This window comes from Telmatherina bonti (genome assembly GCF_933228915.1).
Source record: "Telmatherina bonti genome assembly, chromosome: 23".
NCBI lineage: Eukaryota > Metazoa > Chordata > Actinopteri > Atheriniformes > Telmatherinidae > Telmatherina > Telmatherina bonti.
The window spans coordinates 348,701-367,789 of NC_136632.1; the positions used below are offsets into that span (position 1 = coordinate 348,701).

General features: G+C 49.2%; 1 protein-coding gene across 2 annotated transcripts in view; it reads right to left on the bottom strand.

Moving 5' to 3' along the window:
* Nucleotides 1-11,891: 11,891 nt before the first annotated feature.
* btbd11a (BTB (POZ) domain containing 11a) overlaps nt 11,892-19,089 on the bottom strand; it is a gene marked incomplete at both ends in the record, with an annotated part of 171,476 nt that continues 164,278 nt past the window's right edge. For both annotated transcript variants that reach the window (XM_079263466.1, XM_079263465.1), the window contains 3 exons: nt 11,892-12,122; nt 12,210-12,323; nt 12,408-12,476. In XM_079263466.1, coding sequence (XP_079119592.1) covers nt 11,892-12,122; nt 12,210-12,323; nt 12,408-12,476 — 414 coding nt within the window. The remainder of the gene's footprint in view (nt 12,123-12,209; nt 12,324-12,407; nt 12,477-19,089) is intronic.

Genomic DNA, 19,089 nt, shown 5'->3' on the forward strand with positions numbered 1-19,089 from the left:
GTCCATTCACCCATCCATCCATCCATCTGTCCATCTATCTATCCATCTTGCAGAAATCCAGCAACAAGGTCCAGTAGAGCAGCTGGAATCCAGCATCAGACCAGAATGGAACAACATTCCTCTGCTAAAACTCTAGCGGCTCCTCCCCTCACTTCCCAGATGTTTACAGACAGATGTTATAAGAAGAGATGCTAAAGATGCTAAAAATCATCCTGGAACTACTTTTAAGTAATGCTAACAGCTGCTAATGATGCTAAACATCATCCTGGAACTACTTTTAAGACATGCTAACAGTGCTAAACATCTTCTTTGAACTACTTTTAACAGATGTATTGCTGCATCAGCTTCACAGTCAGCTATTATTTTCATCATTCTAACAGTTTCTCTGCTGCTCCATCCATCCATCCATCCATCCATCCATTCATCCATCTTCTACCGCTTACCCTGGTCAGGTCGTGGGGGCAGCAGCCTAAGCAGGGAAGCCCAGAATGTCCTGGGGTCTCCTCCCAGAGGGACATGCCTGGAACACCTCACCAGGGAAATCCAGAAGGCATCCTGACCCGATGCCCGAGCCACCTCAACTGGCTCCTCTTGATGCGGAGGAGCAGCGGCTCTACTCTGATCCCCTCCCGGATGACCGAGCTCCTCACCCTATCTCTAAGGGAGAGCCCGGCCACCCTGCGGAGGAAACTCATTTCGGTCGCCTGTATACGAGATCTTGTTCTTTCGATCACGACCCACAGCTCATGACCATAGGTGAGGGTAGGGACGTAGATGGACTGGTAAATTGAGAGCTTCAACTTCTGGCTCAGCTCCTTCTTTACCACGACAGACCAGTGCAGAATCTGCTTTACTGCAGATGGCGCACCGGTTCGCCTGTCAATCTCATGCACCATCCTTCCCTCACTCGTGAACAAGACACCGAGATATTTAAACTCCTCCACTTGAGGCAGGACCTGACTCCCGACCCAGAGAGGACAATCCACCCTATTCCGGCTGAGGACCATGGTCTCAGATTTGGAGGTGCTGATTCTCATCCCAGCCGCTTCACACTCGGTCACGATTCGCTCAAGTGAGAGCTGGAGATCACCACCAGATGAAGCCAACAGGACCACGTCATCTGCAAAGAGCAGGGACCCAATCCTGAGGCCACCAAACCGGATCCCCCCCAACACCTTGGCTGCACCTAGAAATTCTGTCCATATAAGTTATGAACAGAATTGGTGATAAAGGGCAGCCTTGGCGGAGTCCAACCCTCACCGGAAACAAATCCGACTTACTACCGGCAATGCAGACACCTGTCGTACAGGGACCGGACAGCTTGTACAAGGAGGTCCGGTACCCCATACTCACGGAGTACCCCACATGGTCTTCGAAGTATTCCCTCCACCGACCCAGAACATCCTGAGTTGAGGTCAGCAGCTCCCCATCTCCACTGTACACAGTGTTGACGGAGCACCACTTCCCCCTCCTGAGCCGCCGGATGGTGGACCAGAATCTCCTCGAAGCCGTCCGGAACTCCTCCCACGCCCGAATTTTTGCCTTGGCGACCACCGAAGTCGCATGCCGCTTAGCCCGCCGGTACCCATCAGCTGCCTCCAGAGTCCCACAGTCCAAGAAAGCCCGATAGGACTCCTTCAGCTTGACGGCATCCCTCACTGCAGGTGTCCACCAACGAGTCCTGGGATTACCGCCACGACAGGCACCAACGACCTTACAGCCACAGTTCTGGCTGGCCGCCTCAGCAATAGAGGCACGGAACACAGCCCATTTGGACTCAATGTCCCCCGCCTCACTCGGGACATGGTTGAAGCTCTGCTGAAGGTGGGAGTTGAAGCTCGCTCTGACAGGGGACTCAGCCAGACGTTCCCAGCAGACCCTCACAACACGTTTGGGCCTGCCAAATCTACCCCCCCCCCCACCATCTGAGCCAGCTCACCACCAGGTGGTGATCAGTTGAAGCTCCGCCCCCCTCTTCACCCGAGTGCCCAAGGCATGTGGCCGCAGGTCCGACGATACGACTACAAAATCGATCATCGAACTGCAGCCCAGGGAATCCTGATGCCAGGTGTACATATGGACACTCTTATGCTGGAACATGGTGTTCATTAAGGACAATCCATGATGACCACAGAAGTCCAATAATAAACACCATTTGGGTTCAGAGGGGGGGACCATGCCTCCCAATCACTCCCCTCCAGGTCTCACTGTCATTTCAAGGACTCCAGAAAGGGTGGGTACTCTGAACTGCTGTTCAGTGCATAAGCACCGACAACAGTCAGGACCCGTCCCCCCACCAGAATCCTTTCATCCACTGGGGTAAACCCCAACGTGCAGGCACCAAGCTGGGGGCTGATGAGAATGCCCACACCTGCTTGGCGCCTCTCACCATGAGCAACTCCAGAGTGGAAGAAGGTCCAGCCCCTCTCGAGGGTTCTGGTTCCAGAGCCCAAGCCATGCGTCGAGGTGAGTCCAACTATATCTAGTCGGAACCGCTCAACCTTGCGCACAAGCTCAGGCTCCTTCCCACCGACATTCCACGTCCCTAGAGCCAGCTTCTGCAGTCGGGGATCGGACCGCCAGGGTCCCCGCCCCTTGCTGCCGCCCAGCTCACATGTGATGCTGTGATGTCAGCTGCTCCACCAGAGAAAATAAGATCTTGGACTTATTTTATGCAACTGTATCCATTATGAATAATGGATACAGTTGTTCTGCCCTGCCTCCTTTAGGAAGATCTGACCATAATCTGGTTCTTCTCACCTCCACCTACAAGCCCATCGTTCAGCAGCAACCAGTCATCACAAAGACTATCAAAATCTGGTCTGCTGAAGCTGAAGATGCTCTTAGAGGAGGCTTTGAGGCTACAGACTGGAACGTCCTCTGTGAACCTCATGGAGACGACATCAACGCCATGACTGAGTGTGTGACAGATTACATAAACTTCTGTGTGGACAGCATCGTCCCAACAAGAACAGTGAGGTGCTTCCCCAATAACAAACCCTGGATCACCAGTGACCTGAAAAAGCTGCTGAACATCAAAAAGAAAGCCTTCAGGGATGGAGACAGGGAGTTATTGAGGGCAACACAAAAACAACTTAAAACACAAACTAAGAAGTGCAAGGAGGACTACAGGAAGAAGTTAGAAAGTCAGCTCCAGCAGAATAACGTGAGAGATGTGTGGTCTGGAATGAAGAAGATCACCGGCTTCAAGTTAAAGGGGGACCAGCCTGATGGAGGTCTGGACAGAGCTAATGAGCTGAACATATTCTTCACCAGGTTCAGTTCACCCCCTACCTCCAGCCCAACAGACCACACACCCTCCATAAGCCCACTGCTTTCCTGTCACGCCTCCAATCTGTCACCCTGCAGCTCAGTCATGGACCAGAACACAGCTTCATCTCCCTCCACATCAGGACATCCTGAGACCTCCACCTTGTTTGTCTCCTGCAATCAGGTTATGAAGCAACTTGAGAAACTGAACCAGAACAAGGCTGCAGGTCCAGATGGTGTCAGTCCCAGAGTTCTCAAGACCTGCTCAGAACAACTATGTCCGGTTCTCCAGCACCTTTTCAACACCAGTCTGAGACAAAATAGAGTCCCAGTGCTGTGAAAAACCTCCTGCCTTGTTCCAGTGCCTAAAAAAACACAACCAGCTGAACCAAGTGACTACAGACCAGTTGCCCTGACATCTCACATCATGAAAGTCCTGGAGAGACTCTTACTGGCTCACCTCAACACGCAAGTAAACACCTTTCAGGACCCATTCCAGTTTGCATATCGTAATGGACTTGGGGTTGAAGATGCCATCATATACCTGCTCCAGAGAGCACACTCTCATCTGGACCATTCAGGCAGCACTCTGAGGGTCATGTTCTTTCATTTCTCAGTGCTTTTAATACCATTCAGCCTGCTTTGTTATGTGAGAAGCTCCATAAATTCCAGGTGGATACCTCCACAACCACCTGGATCTATGACTACCTCACAAACAGACCCCAGTTTGTGAGACTGAAAGGTTGTGTGTCTGAGATGGAGGTCAGCAGCACTGGTGCACCACAAGGAACTGTACTCTCACCATTCCTCTTCACTCTGTACACCTCAGACTTCCAGTACAACTCTGAGTCCTGTCATCTGCAGAAATACTCTGATGACTCTGCAGTTGTGGGGTGTATCAGGGATGGACAAGAAGCAGAGTACAGAGAACTGGTCAGTCAGTTTGTTAAATGGTGCGGTGACAATCATCTCATATTAAATAGCAGCAAAACAAAAGAGATGATTGTTGACTTCAGGAGGAAGAAGAATAAACAAAGCACTGTTTCCATCCTGGGAGAGGAGGTGGAGGTGGTGGAGGAATACAAGTATCTTGGAGTTCAGCTGGACAACAAACTGGACTGGAAATGCAACACTGACTACATCTACAAGAAAGGTCAGAGCAGACTGTACTTCTTAAGGAAGCTGAGATGGTTTAATGTCTGCACCAAGATGTTGCATATCTTCTATAAGTCTGTTGTGGAGAGTGCAGTCAGCTTTGCAGCATCTGCTGGGGTAGTAGCATCAGAACCAGAGACTTGAAGAGAATCAACAAACTGATCCAGAAAGCTGCTTCTGTGCTTGGAGTAACTCTGGAGCCTCTGGAGCTGATTGTCCAAAGAAGAATGCTGCACAAGCTGATGAAGATGATGGAGGATTCTTCACACCCTCCCCACAACACAGTGATGAAACAACAAAGTGTGTTCAGTGAGAGGCTTCTTCAGGTCCGATGTAAGACTGAAAGATAATGAAGATCATTCCTGCCAGCAGCCATCAGCCTCCGGAACAAGACCTCCAAGTTATTACAAACTACAACTTTGAATTTCCCTTTGGGGATCAATAAAGTATTTTTCATTTAATTTAATTTCATCCGGCATGTTGTTTATCTTTTACTGGGAAGAAAATATGGATGATGAGTTTTATTAATCAGTATATTTTGTATTTTTTACTTTGCAGACAGCATCTTATGTTTTTGGCAATGCACTTTTTGGTTTACCTTCTGTTTCACCCTTGTAAGTTATAAAAACCCACAACATGTGAAATATCTTCGTCCTGCTAATTTTTTTCAATAATTTTGACTTGTTCTTTGAATTCTGACAAACTTTGGCTCCTCTGCTTGGTTTCGGCTCATTGTTTCCATGAAACAATGTTTTGAGTGGATGAAACCAAAAAGGAAACATAAGGTGAATCCGGTCTGTGTAAATGTTAACTGGAATCTTATAGAAGCATCATCTTGCACAGTCAGACCCTATTTACACGCCACACCGATAAACAGCTACAACAAAAACAATGGTGGATCTCTGTGGTTTTTTTGTACTGCTGATTCCTTTTAAGTTATATGGTTTCCGATAGACATGGCATGAAAAATGCTTTATTAATTACAGAGGTAAATCCACTTAAATGACATAATAAGCCAAAGATATCTGAACACCTGACATTTACTGAGTCAGTTTACATAAAGCTTGAATGGGATCATCTGGAGCTTCATGGATTATCCCTGAGTATCTAGAATGTATCAGAAAGAGGAATGTGATGGACAGGAAAAACACTTCAGCTAGAAAAATCCAACTTCAACTCTGCAGATCCAATCCTCACAAGCCTGTGCATCGCAAAGAAAACTATCCTTGTGAATTGGAAAAGCAGACAGTGGCCTCATCCCTCCTGCCTCGCGGCGGAGGGATGAGGCCACTGGCAAGGGCTTGGCCGGTGGGTTCTGGCCTTGTGGTGGGCTGCCATGCCACTGCGGGGTGAGCTGGGCGGGGGTCCTGGGCTCCAGTGCCCGGGGCTGTCCCCTGTCTCTTGGGGGTGGGGGGCGTTAGCCTCTGCCGTGGGGGGCTTGGCTGACCTGGATCTGCTGCTGCGGTGGGGGGCAGGTCCGGGCCCTTGTGCCTGGTTGTGGACCCGGGACCAAGACGGTTGGGGATTGGTGTGTGTGCGCGTGTTTGTGTGTGTGTGAGTGTGTGTGTATGTGTATACATGTGTGTATGGGGTATGTATGGAGGAAAGTTGTGGTGCGTGAGAGTACGGGAGTGTGGTGGCTGGGGTAGGGTAGCAGGGTAGGAGTGTGTGTATGAGGGAGTGTGGTGCTGCAAGTGGATGGGGGGGTAGGGGGATGTATGGGGGAGTGTACTGATACACGGTGATGGGGTAGGCATGCGTGTTGGTGGAGTGTTGGGGTGCAAGTGTGTATATAAATGTGTGTGAGGGTGCAAGTGTATGGGTGCATAGTGGTACATGTGTATGACGGATGGGAGGATAGAGGGGCATATAGAGGAGTGTTGAGGTGCATGCGGGTGGAGGGGTAGTGGTTATCAAGAGGGTAGGACGGAGGTGAGAAAGGTGTTTGTGTGACAGGTGTGTGTTTGTTAACTTATTGGGGTGTAGGCAAGAAGGGACTCCAGCATGTCTCCGGGTGGGGAGTGTTCTGGGTGGGTGTGGAGACGGTGGACCGTTGGTCTGGGGTCCCCTTCTGCCGCCCCTCCCCCTCTTTGCCACCCTTTGCATGTGGCTGATTGGTGCCTCCTGGGGCGGTGGCTCCTTGGTTGGCGTTGTGAGGGCTCTGGCTGTTTGGGCGGCTGCTCCTGCTTGTCCTGGCCTTGGGGGCCCTGGGAACGGGGGCGTGCCTAGTGCCGAAGGCAGCTCACTTTCTAGAGGGAGTCACTTCCCTCTGGTCCTGAATCCCCTTCCCCTTCCCCGCTCTCCACCACACACAGGTAGGGTGCTGGGAGGTGTGCACAGTGTCCTGGGTGGTGAGAGAGGCCATGAAGGTGGTCACTGCACCCAGTACTGGCCCACCACCCAATTTTACTGCATATTACAAAAACACACTGACAACTCATGGACATGTTTTGGGGGGCAGGCCATGCAGTGTATGGTGGGCGGGGCCGCTTAGGCAGTCCCTCTCCCAACATGGTGGGGTTACTGCCCCTCAATTTTAATGACAAATATCACACACTTCACAATCATTAGCGGGGAGGGGGGAAGGGGTCCTCTCACGCCCCTATTTCTGAGGCTTTGCTGGGGGGTGCGGTTCAGGCGGGGTGGGAGGGCTGCCCAGTAGATCTGGGTCTGGGCTGGCCTGACTAAGGGGAGAACTCTGCTGACTCTGGGGGTTGCTGGGTTGGCTATGTCTGGGGGGTGGCGGGGGGGCGCTGGGGGTGGTGGGCGGTAGCTGTGGGGGCCCTTACTAGTCTCTGCTCCCCCAGGGGCATCCCACACAGGACATGTTGGGTAGGAAAGATGAGGGCGTGACGGAGCGAATGGATTGTGGATGGAATGTAAAAGATTGGGGGGTGGGGGGGCTTGTATGAGTAGAGTGGAAGTGGGGTGGGGAAGTGTGCAATGGGGGGGGTGTGAATAAAGGGGGAGTATGCAAGTAGGGTGTCGAGGGGGAGGGACGGGATTGGAGGTGTGGGCACGTACAGGAGGTCGGGTATGAATGGAGACGGAAAGGTGAGTTGGGGTGCGTGTGTGTAGGGAGGAGGGGGTGATTGGAGGTGTGGTGGGGATGTTTGTGCGATGGGGTGTGTGTGCTGATAAATAAGGGAGTGAGTGAACTGGGGGTGAGAAGAGGGGTGTGTGTCGAGGTGTGTAGAGAGGGATCTTGTGAGGGGTGTTGTGTTATGTGGTGTATGTGTGCATCGGGGAGTATGTGAGTGGAGGAAGGGGGTATGGGGGGTGTGATGTGGAGCATGTGTAATGGATGGGGTGGGTAGGGTGTGTGTCAGGGGGTAGTATGTGAGTCAGCTGGTACGCGTGTGTGTGTGTCTGTGTGTTGGGGGGGGTCTTGTGCAGCCTGGCCTCCACTGTCTGAGGATCCTGGTTCTTCATTGGTGTGGGCTGGACCCTCCGACCGTGGAGGCTTGGGGGTTTTAGCTCCGGGCTCTTGGGGCCCTAGGCCCGCGCTCTGTCTGCCCTGGGTGGCCGGTGCCCGGCGGCGCCGGTTCCTGCTGGTCTGGGCCCGCTGGGGCCTGTTCCCCCTGACCGCAGGGAACTCCGGCTGGGGCTCCCCTCCGCTGCCTCCCGGGAGGGTCCATAACTGGCTCCGGAGTGAGGTGGTTAGATCCTGTGCCTGGGGTGGCTGCTGGTCACCTGGGTCTCGGGGTCCTCCTGGCCTGCATCTTGCCTTTGTGTGGGCGGAGTCACATTGTGTGGGCGGGGTCACATTGGCACGATCACTCTTCTCTGAACACGTTCCACGTTCTGCATGTGGCACAGTCACTGAGTCGTCTGCAGGTTTATTCACTAACAGCAGCTTGTTTTCTTTGTCTCCCACTAATATTTAACCTCATAGTTTATGGTGCTCTAAACACTTTATAGTCTAGTCCACTGCAGGGGGAATAAGAATCTAAGATTGGCCTGTTTGTGTCTATGTGTGTGAATATGTAGGTACATGCGTCTATATAGGCAAATGCGTATGGGTCTATATGCGTACGTTTATGCAGATGTCTGTTTTTTCCTTCTTTCTCTTTCTATCTCTTTTTTTCTCTCTCTCTTTGAGGTGTTTTCTTTCTCTTTCCCTTTATCTTTCTGTTGCACCTATCCTCTCTGGTCTGGTCCAGCAGTAGAAACTCAAAAATTTACACAAAATAAATAAAGAAATAAAATAAAAATCTAGAAAATTGAGGGATCATTATAATAGTAATGCTTCCTTTGACAAAGTAAATTTGCTCAGCAGAACACAGCATCCAGACCATCATTCTGCTGCTCATTCAGTGACAATGATATTATCATCCAGGCCAGTGTGGGAGAATCCTGTGCATTAGTTTCCAGAAAAGCAAAAAGAGCAATCAGCGCAATGAATTTCACATATTTACACTTTGTCTAAATATCCTTTAAAGGTGGATAATGAAAGATTTTCAATATTTTCAAAATAAATTAACTAAAAAAATAACTACGATCATAATTAGATTGCACCTTGACAAATGACAAAGACCCTTCTTAAATGTTTGCCTACCAGTAAAAAAAGAGTGTCATTTGTCATTAATTAAACTTGTAATTTAATAACGCATCAAATATGGACAGACTGGAACCTACATGTTCAAAAAACTTTCTAATTATGATTGTAGTTATTTTATTAGTTAATTTATTTTGAAAATATTGAGAATCCTACATACTCCACCTTTAAGATAAAACATTTCTGACTGAACCCAATTTCCACATCCCCTAGTTCTGAAGTCAATAAGTTAAAAAGCAGCAATTTCACTCACTCCCCCATCAAAACTGGTTCATAAATAAGTTCTGCATGAAAAGCAAGATCAGGACAGCTCAGTCAGTGAGATGTCATGCAAAAGTTATCACAACCTAATTATCCAGGTGGAGATCCACGTTTCAAGTGTAAGTAGGCATAGATTTCACTGTGTGGCCATGTTTACATGCCCCCCTGGATGTTCCTGCACACAGTCCATATGTCAACAGTTCAACAAGTAAATAAAATAAAAGTCCAGCTGAAAGTCTGCCAGCTGACATTGCTACGAATTCTCTTTATTGATCATATAGTAGGGTCCCTGTTGTCTCGCTTCACAGACGGTGACAAAGCTGCCCACTGGATGAGTGAAAAAGTGTATCGAAAGCATTTAGTAACTGTTTTTTGAATGAAATATAACAAAAAGGGTGTTCATTGTCTGAGATGACAGCGGGTCTGAGAACACGGCAGAATTCTCAAGGAAATGTTTCACACATGTCCAACAACAGAGTCCAACAGCTGTAGTAGGCCAAAGTGTGTGTGTGTTGTGGGGTATTAAAGTACCTGACTTGCAAAAATATTCATTCATAGTTCCTTGTTTTTCATCACAACCTGTAATTTAAGTGGATCTTTTTATTTTTTAGATTTTATATAAAAGAAAGAAAAATGGATACACATGCTGGTGTCTTTCAGTCTTTCCACAGATTTTCAGTTAGCTTCCCTGCTGGTGAAAACCCTCTCCACAGCATGATTCTGCCACCACCATGCTTCTTTATGAGAGTCAAGAAGTTATATTTAGTCTCATCCGAGCGTGGGGCCATCTTGCAAATATTTGGGGAATCTTGCTCCTTTATTTGGTCAGAAGTTTTGTTTTTTTTTTTATTTCTAGCAGCAGCCTCTTTTTCTGGCCACTCTTCCATCAGTCCCTGGTGTATGTAGTGGACAACTTTAATTTCTGACCCCTTTACTTATGGTGAACGGTGGCCTTTCTGTTGGGAGTTTGCATGTCCCTCCTGTGTATGAGTGGGTTCTCTATGGATACTCTGGTTTGCTTCCCACTGTCTGAGGTAAAGCATGTTAGGTTAACTGGTTACTCTAAAGTGTCCCTAGCAGTGAGTGTGAGCATGAATGGTTACTTGTCTCTCTGTATTGTACCTGTGATGGACTGGCGATCTGTCCGGGGAGTACCTTGCCTCTTACCCAATGATTGCTGGGATAAGCGCCAGATTCCAGCCACCCTCGCTGGCTGGCTGGATGGCTGGTGGGCTGGATGGATGGATGGATGGGTGGCTGGCTGGATGGATGGATGGATGGATGGATGGGTGGCTGGCTGGATGGCGGGCTGGACGGGTGGCTGGCTGGATTGATGGACGGGTGGCTGGCTGGCTGGATGGATGGATGGATGGATGGATGGGTGGCTGGCTGGATGGCGGGCTGGACGGGTGGCTGGCTGGATTGATGGACGGGTGGCTGGCTGGCTGGATGGACGGGTGGCTGGCTGGCTGGATGGATGGCGGGCTGGACGGGTGGCTGGATGGATGGATGGATGGATGGGTGGATGGCTGGCTGGATGGGTGGCTGGCTGGCTGGCTTGCGGGCTGGCTGGACGGGTGGCTGGCTGGCTGGCTTGCGGGCTGGCTGGACGGGTGGCTGGCTGGCTGGCTTGCGGGCTGGCTGGACAGGTGGCTGGCTGGCTGGATGGATGGCGGGCTGGACGGGTGGCTGGATGGATGGATGGATGGATGGATGGGTGGATGGCTGGCTGGATGGGTGGCTGGCTGGCTGGCTTGCGGGCTGGCTGGACGGGTGGCTGGCTGGCTGGCTTGCGGGCTGGCTGGACGGGTGGCTGGCTGGCTGGCTTGCGGGCTGGCTGGACGGGTGGCTGGCTGGCTGGCTTGCAGGCTGGCTGGACAGGTGGCTGGCTGGCTGGCTTGGGCTGGCTGGACGGCTGGCTGGACGGCTGGCTGGGAAGGATGGAGCGAGAGATTTACAGGAGGATGGGTGCAGGTCTAAAGGAGAAGAAGGAGCTCAGGTGAAAGGAGAAGCTTTAGATTTGTTAACATCCATCTATGTTTCTACTCTCACCTATGATCATCAGCTGCAGAGACCCAAAGAACCTGATCATAAACACAAGCGGCAGAGATGAGTTTCCTCCTCGGGGTGTCTGGATTCTTCTTTTGTGGATAGAATCTCTGTCATCCAGGAGGAGATCAGAGTAGAACTGCTGCTCCTCCACATCCGGAAGAGGGCGATGAGGTGGATTAGACATCTGGTCAGGATGTTCCCTGGCATCTCCTATCAGTAGAAGACCCTGGGCAAGGCCCAGGACACACTGGAGGAACTATGTCTCACACAGCCTGGGGACAACTCAAGATTCCCCTGGTTCAGCTGGATAAAGTGGCAGGGTAGAAAGAAGTCAGAACAGCTCTGTTTTGACTGCTGCCCTTGGGACCCAACCCTGGCTCATGGATAGTAAACGGATAAATGGTTCCAGATTTTTTAAAAATGTTTTCTTTTACCTCAATTAAACAGATTTGGCATTTTCTGTAAATCCACCTCAAAAATGTTTTAATTTTATGTTGTAAAAAGAAAAGAGAATGCAGAGAGTGGAGTGTAATACTTTTGCTAGCTACTTTAGATAACGTATCTAGATTGAAGGGTCCGGATGGAGATGGTGGCGTTACACCACAGAGCCTTTAGAGGTGGAAAGGTGGATAGAGTGGATGCGAGCAGCCAGAGTTTTCTCCAGATCATTCAGGAAATCAGAACAGCTACTGGGGCTAGGTGCAGGACTCTCTGCAGTAGGAGGCTCATACAAAAGCTGCTTGAAGGTGTCAAGTTCAATTAGCAGCACCATGTTCTTCAGGAAGTAGCCCTCAATAAAATCTGTAAGCTCTGAAGCACCCAGGAACTGCAGGCAGAGAGAAAGAGAGAATGTGAGAGACCTGTTCACCAACTTGTCATGAGCAATGATCAGACATTAGTTTGAGTTGCACACCTTGGTGTGTCTGTAAAGGTCCACGCAGGTTTCGGTGGTGATGTTCTTGGAGCAGATGATCTCACAGTGTCTCTGAAGGGCCTCTAGCTGGAAGAACTTGGCTGCAGAAAGGAGCTGCAGGAAACAGAGCAGACAGACAGAATGAAAAAAGGATTCAAGGATGCTGTCTGTCAATAGGCTTTGTGAAGCAGCTCTTACCTCCATGACTTCAGTGTTGCGTATGTGTAAGGACTCAGTACCTCCACAGTACAGATACTGCATTACCAGCTGTAACACACCACAGGTCACATTTTAGTACACCTCCTCTGAAAAACTGACAAGCCTGACAAAAAACATAAATGATTCCTGTCATTAGTCTTGAAAATCATCCCACACTCTCTTTAGATGCGCACTTTTGATATCGAGGGTTGACCAATGTGACATCTCGCAATGATCCAAGTTAAAGAGACTTTTTACTTATTATACTATTTCTAGTTTTTCTGAGCTTTCTACAGTGTTGAATACTCATCAGACATATTAGTGGCACATTTTTTAATCATCCAAATGCATGTTTGAGTTTTCCAGCACTCTTTCTGTTCGGTTTTCATGGTGATGGAAACGCGTTGTTTTAGAGAGTTTTTTCTACTACGACATTCTAGTGACGCCCTGAAGGGACTCGGTCATTGGTCCTTCACTTCACCTTCACTGCTCAGAATAAGAGGGAAGAAGCTAAAGCCATGGTGGACATCTTCAATGCTAACATGTCGCACAAGAAATGCTTCTTCGGCTGTGAGGGAAAACTAGATCTGTTCACATCTTCTGAATGAAACAACAGACAGCAACGGATGGAGTTTGTTTTTGGAAGCAGCCACAGCTTTGGGATATTTGTGTCACTGCAGACTGCTGGATAAACGGTCCAGCATGACAGGGGCTTGCTACCAGGCTTCTGCTGAAAGGAGGCTCTCTTCCTATAATCATGTTTCCCATCCAGAGGCACAAGCTGGAAGTTAAACTGAATTACTCAAAAAACGTGTTGTTTTGATGCATCTACTGTATCAAACTGAAGAAATTAACCCACAATTACTTTATGTTTTGTAATTTTCAAAACAATAGTAATAGTAAAACAAAAGTAAAACCCAAACCTTCTAACATAAAGACCATGCTAAAAACATCCTGGTGATAAGCTATGTAAAACAAAAGATCTATAAGGAGGGATGCTATAAACGTGATGAGTCATCATTGATGATCATGCTCTCCGAGCCACCTCAACTGGTTCCTCTCAATGCGGAGGAGCAGCGGCTCTACTCTGATCTCCTCCCGCATGACCGAGCTCCTCACCCTATCTCTAAGGGAGAGCCTGCGGAGGAAACTCATTTCAGCCGCCTGTATACGAGATCTCGTTCTTTTGGTCACGACCCACAGCTCATGACCATAGGTGAGGGTAGGAACGTAGATCGACTGGTAAATCGAGAGCTTTGCCTTCTGGCTCAGCTCCTTCTTCACCATGACAGACCGGCGCAGAGTCCGCATTACTGCAGATGCCGCACCGATCCGTCTGTCCATCTCACGCTCCATCCTTCCTTCACTCGTGAACAAGACCCCGAGATATTTAAACTCCTCCACTTGAGGCAGGACCTGACTCCCGACCCAGAGAGGGCAATCCACCCTATTCCGGCTGAGGACCATGGTCTCAGATTTGGAGGTGCTGATTCTCATCCCAGCCGCTTCACACTCGGCCGCGAATCGCTCAAGCGAGAGCTGGAGATCACAACCAGATGAAGCCAACAGGACCACGTCATCTGTAAAAAGCAGGGACCCAATCCTGAGGCCACCAAGGATCCCCTCAACACCTCGGCTGCGCCTAGAAATTCTGTCCATATAAGTTATAAACAGAATCGTGATAAAGGGCAGCCTTGGCGGAGTCCAACCCTCACCGGAAACGAATCCGACTTACTACCGGCAATGCGGACCAAGCTCTGACACCTGTCGTACAGGGACCGGACAGCTCGTACAAGGGGGTGCGGTACCCCATACTCCCGAAGTACCCACCATGGTTGAACGCCTTCTCCAGGTCCACAAAGCACATGTAGACTGGTTGGGCAAACTCCCATGCCCCCTCCAGGACCCCAACACGGGTATAGAGCTGGTCCACTGCGGAACCTGGATGAAAACCACACTGCTCCTCCTCGATCTGAGATCCGTGTATCCGGCAGACCCTCCTCTCCAGGACCCCTGAATCGACCTTACCAGGGAGGCTGAGGAGTGTGATTCCCCTGTAATTGGAACACACCCTCCGGTCCCCCTTCTTAAAAAGGAGGACCACCTCCCCAGTCTGCCAGTCCAGCGGCACTGTCCCTGATGTCCACGTGATGCTGCAGAGGTGTGTCAGCCAGGACAGCCCCACAGCATCCAGAGCCTTAAGGAACTCCAGGTGCCACCAAGGAGCTTTTTGACCACCTCAGTGACCTCAGCCCCAGAGAGTCGCTCTCCATGACCTCGCAGAACTCCTGTCTGAGATTTTGCCTTGGCAGCAGCAGAAGTCGCATGCCGCTTAGCCTGTCAATACCCATCAGCGGCCTCCAGAGTCCCAGAGGCCAAGAAGGCCCGATAGGACTCCTTCAGCTTGACGGCATCCGTCAGTGCTGGTGTCCACCAACAAGTTCTGGGATTACCGCCACGACAGGCACCAGCAACCTTACAGCCACAGCTCTGGCTGGCTGCCTCAACAATAGAGGCACGGAACACAGCCCATTCGGACTCAATGTCCCCCGCCTCACTCGGGTCATGGTTGAAGCTTTGCTGAAGGTGGGAGTTGAAGCTCGCTCTGACGGGGGACTCAGCCAGACGTTCCCAGCAGACCCTCACAACAGGTTAGGGCCTGACAGACGTTCCTCCCCCACCATCTGAGCCAACTCACCACCAGGTGGTGATCAGTTGACAGTTGACAGCTCCGCCCCCCTCTTCACTCTAGTGTCCAAGGCATGTGAACGTAGGTCATATATGATTACAAAATCGATCAACACACTGCAGCCCAGGGAGTGGGCAAGGAGAAAATAGTCAGCTTTGTCCGAATTGCCACAAGAATAAGTTCACTAAAAAGTCTTCTGTATATTGTTGCATTATATATCAAATGAGGGGTTCAGGAATACTGTGGACATTCAAACACAGCCTGTTTGTGTGATGTTTTCCGTGTTCCAGTTCCCTGTTTTATTTTGTAGTTTTTCCCTATTTCCTGTGTAGCCTTTGTTCTTGTTTGTTCGATTACCTGTCTCGTTAATTCATTCTTTACACCTGTATCTTGTTTAGTTCTGTCAGTATTTCTAGCTCTCAATTCAGTTGTGTTTACTGGTCCATAACAGCTGTCCAGGCTATGTTTAAGCCTGTGTATAGTTTCCCCTGTGGTTCTTGTCCCCTGTGTTCCTGCGCATAGAAATAAAAAACTTGCTTGACTCTGCACCCCTGCCTCTACGCTGCATTTGGGTCTACACCTCAGCACCCTCCCCACAACAGAATGGACCAGCCGAACGCGGACCCAATGGAGTTGGATATGATGGACGAGGTTTTCACCGTGGTGCATCTTGCTACAAGGTATTACATTGACTGTATGGCGGCTCCTAATTCCATCAACGTTGAGCTGGCCGCAGCCAAGAGATTTCTGGCTGTCATTAGTCCTACCCCTGTTGTCTGGCGCGGTCTGGAATGGCAGAGCTGCTGGCATAGGCTAGAGAGGATGTTAGGACTCTGTCAGGGATCCTTCAGTCATCCAGCCCTAAGACCATCTGAGTCTTTAATGTCTTTGTTCGACCCACATCTCTGATGTCCCCGCCAGCTCCCATGCCAATGCCCTTATTCCAGACTTTGACCACACCGCCTGCGTGCCAGCCCTGGTCCCGTCTGGCACTGTAGGCTCCCATGCCAGAGCCCAGATCCTGTACGGCGCTGCAGATCCCTGCCTCTGAAGGGGTCCAGGAAATGGATGCTCCTCCTCCGATCCTTATTCCCAAGGGGGTCCGGGAAATGGACGCTACTCCTCCGATCCTTATTCCCAAGGGGGTCCAGGAAATGGACGCTACTCCTCCGATCCTTATTCCCAAGGGGGTCCGGGAAATGGATGCCCCTCTTCCGATCCTTATCCCCGAGGGGGTCCAGGAACCGGACGCTACTTCACAACCCTTGTTTCCAAAGGGGTCCAGGAACTGGATGCTCCTCCTCCGTCCCCTGCAGCCCCAGTGCCCAAGGAGGTTGCACCTCTTCCACTGACCCCAGTGCCCGATGAGGACAGGGACTGGGGTCGGGTGCTGACGTGTGTTTTTGGGTCCACACCTCAGCACCCTCCTCATGACAGAGTCAGTGTTTCATCACTCGAACACAAGAGATTAGCTTAGCAAATGTAGTTAGAGGCAGGCACCACTATATATCAAAGACCTCATTGTTCCTTATATACCATGCAGAGTACTTCGTTCGCAGACTGCAGGCTTACTTGTGGTTCCTAGAGTCTCAAAGAGCCGAGCAGGAGGCAGAGCCTTTGGTTATCAGGCCCCTCTCTTATGGAATAAGCTCCCAGTTAGTGTTAGGGAAGCAGACACCCTCCCCACCTTTAAGACTAGGCTGAAGACTTATCTTTTTGATAAGTCCTATAGCTAGGGATGGTTAGCATCCCTTAGTTATGCTGCTATAGGTTTAGACTGCTGAGGGACATTTCCTGATACACTGAGCTTCTTTCTCTTTATCTCTCTCTCTTTTACACCCCCCCCCCCCCCCCCCCCAATAACAGTGTTGCATCATTAACATGTATGTCTCCTGTCTCAGCAGGTCTCCCTGGCCGGGAGTAGCAGTTCCTGTTGTCTATTGTCTTTCTGTCCTCTTCCCCCCACACAGCAGAGGCATGTAATGTTCAGATCAAGCCATCAGACTGAGCCATTTATTAGTGGTGGTCATAAGATGGCGCAGAGGTTTTACGTTATCACGTTGGTGTAGTCATAAGTGTGGAAGCACGTAGTTTTGGTTGTAAAAGCTTAGTACAAGTTTTTCAGCAATAAAGAGAATGTACGTGAAGCTCTGTCTCTCGAGTCATTTCAAGCTTAGCAGACATCCTAACAAAATGTCACAAGGCATTGTGACATTTTGCCTGTCCTGAGCCGGGTTCTGCCAGAGGTTTCCTTCCTGTTAAAAGGGAGCTTTTTCCTTCCCACTGTCACCAGTGTGCTTGCTCAGGATGGGAGATTGAGTTGGACCTCCAACTCAATTTGTTGGTTTCCTTATATAGGCTGTTATGAATTGACTTTCATTATGTTTTTTTTTTTTTTCTGTCTGTAAAGCGTCTTGAGATGGCATTGCTGTGATAAAGTTGAATTAAATTGAAATTGAATTGAATTGAATTGAATTGAAATGCATGAAAAGTGTTAGCAAACAGCCTCATTATCTTATGTATTTCTTGGCAGCAGACATTTTCCACCTTTGTCGGCATTATGGTACATTTGCCACATTTACACAAATTTATAGGGACATGTACAAATATAAAAGGCGAGTGAAAATGGGAATATTATTTTGGACAATAACAGGATCTGTTTGCAAAACAGATACGTCCTGCTGCATTTGTTGCTGAGTTGTTCACTCTCGTTTTCTGGTTCCAATTTGGGCTGGAACATGTATGAATGTTTTTTTGATGTTGACATTATTGAGTAACTTCTTTCCGGTTTATATTGAGGATTATTGATCAGATGTTCAAACATTATGAATTCTCTACTTAAAACTTTTTCGTCAACAAACTTTAGTTTAAACTATCAAATGAGAAAGTTTCACGGCCATTGCCTCCTTTCCAGAATGTTGGTACTGATTTCACTAAGTTATATAAGTGTGATGGAAAATATTAGTTTTGTGATTATAGATGCATTTTCTATGTGGGTTATAACTATTTCCATGTATACATCCAAATGCTAGAACAGCAGTTAAAGCACGTATAGAGGAATACTTCCAAGGTTTGGAGCACCTCAAAGAATTTACAGTGATAATGATAAACATTTTGTAAATCAGATTATTCAGTGTCATAAGCATTAAACATGTTATTAAAAACACTGCTCATATCAGCCATAGTTGGCAGGTTTGGTGGAACGCTGTATTAGCAAAAGATGGTTTAACTCTTGAGATGGACGGCCAGGTTATCTACCAGATTTAACAAAGTTTTATGAGCCAGAAAAGATGACTTTGACTGAAGACACGATGAATGTTTTAACTGCAAAAAGATGTTGAGTCTACTAATATCATCCCACAGGAAGGAAGTGGACCACAGAACTACACAGTGAGACCAGTAGACTGGCCGTTAATTGAAGTCATCAATAGAAAACACTGGAATTCGCTACGTTGGGATGGACCAGGTGCTGCTGACCACCCCCATCTGGATCCCACCTGGATCCCACCACGATCCACCTGGATCACATCTGGATACTACCTGAATCCTACCTGGATCCCACCTATATCCCACGATCCCACCTTGATCCTACCTATATCCCACGATCCCACCTGGATCCTACCTATATCCCACGATCCCACCTTGATCCTACCTATATCCCACGATCCCACCTTGATCCTACCTATATCCCACGATCCCACCTTGATCCCACCTATATCCCACGATCCCACCTTGATCCCACCTATATCCCACGATCCCACCTGGATCCTACCTATATCCCACGATCCCACCTTGATCCTACCTATATCCCACGATCCCACCTTGATCCTACCTATATCCCACGATCCCACCTTGATCCCACCTATATCCCACGATCCCACCTGGATCCTACCTATATCCCACGATCCCACCTTGATCCTACCTATATCCCACGATCCCACCTTGATCCTACCTATATCCCACGATCCCACCTTGATCCTACCTATATCCCAC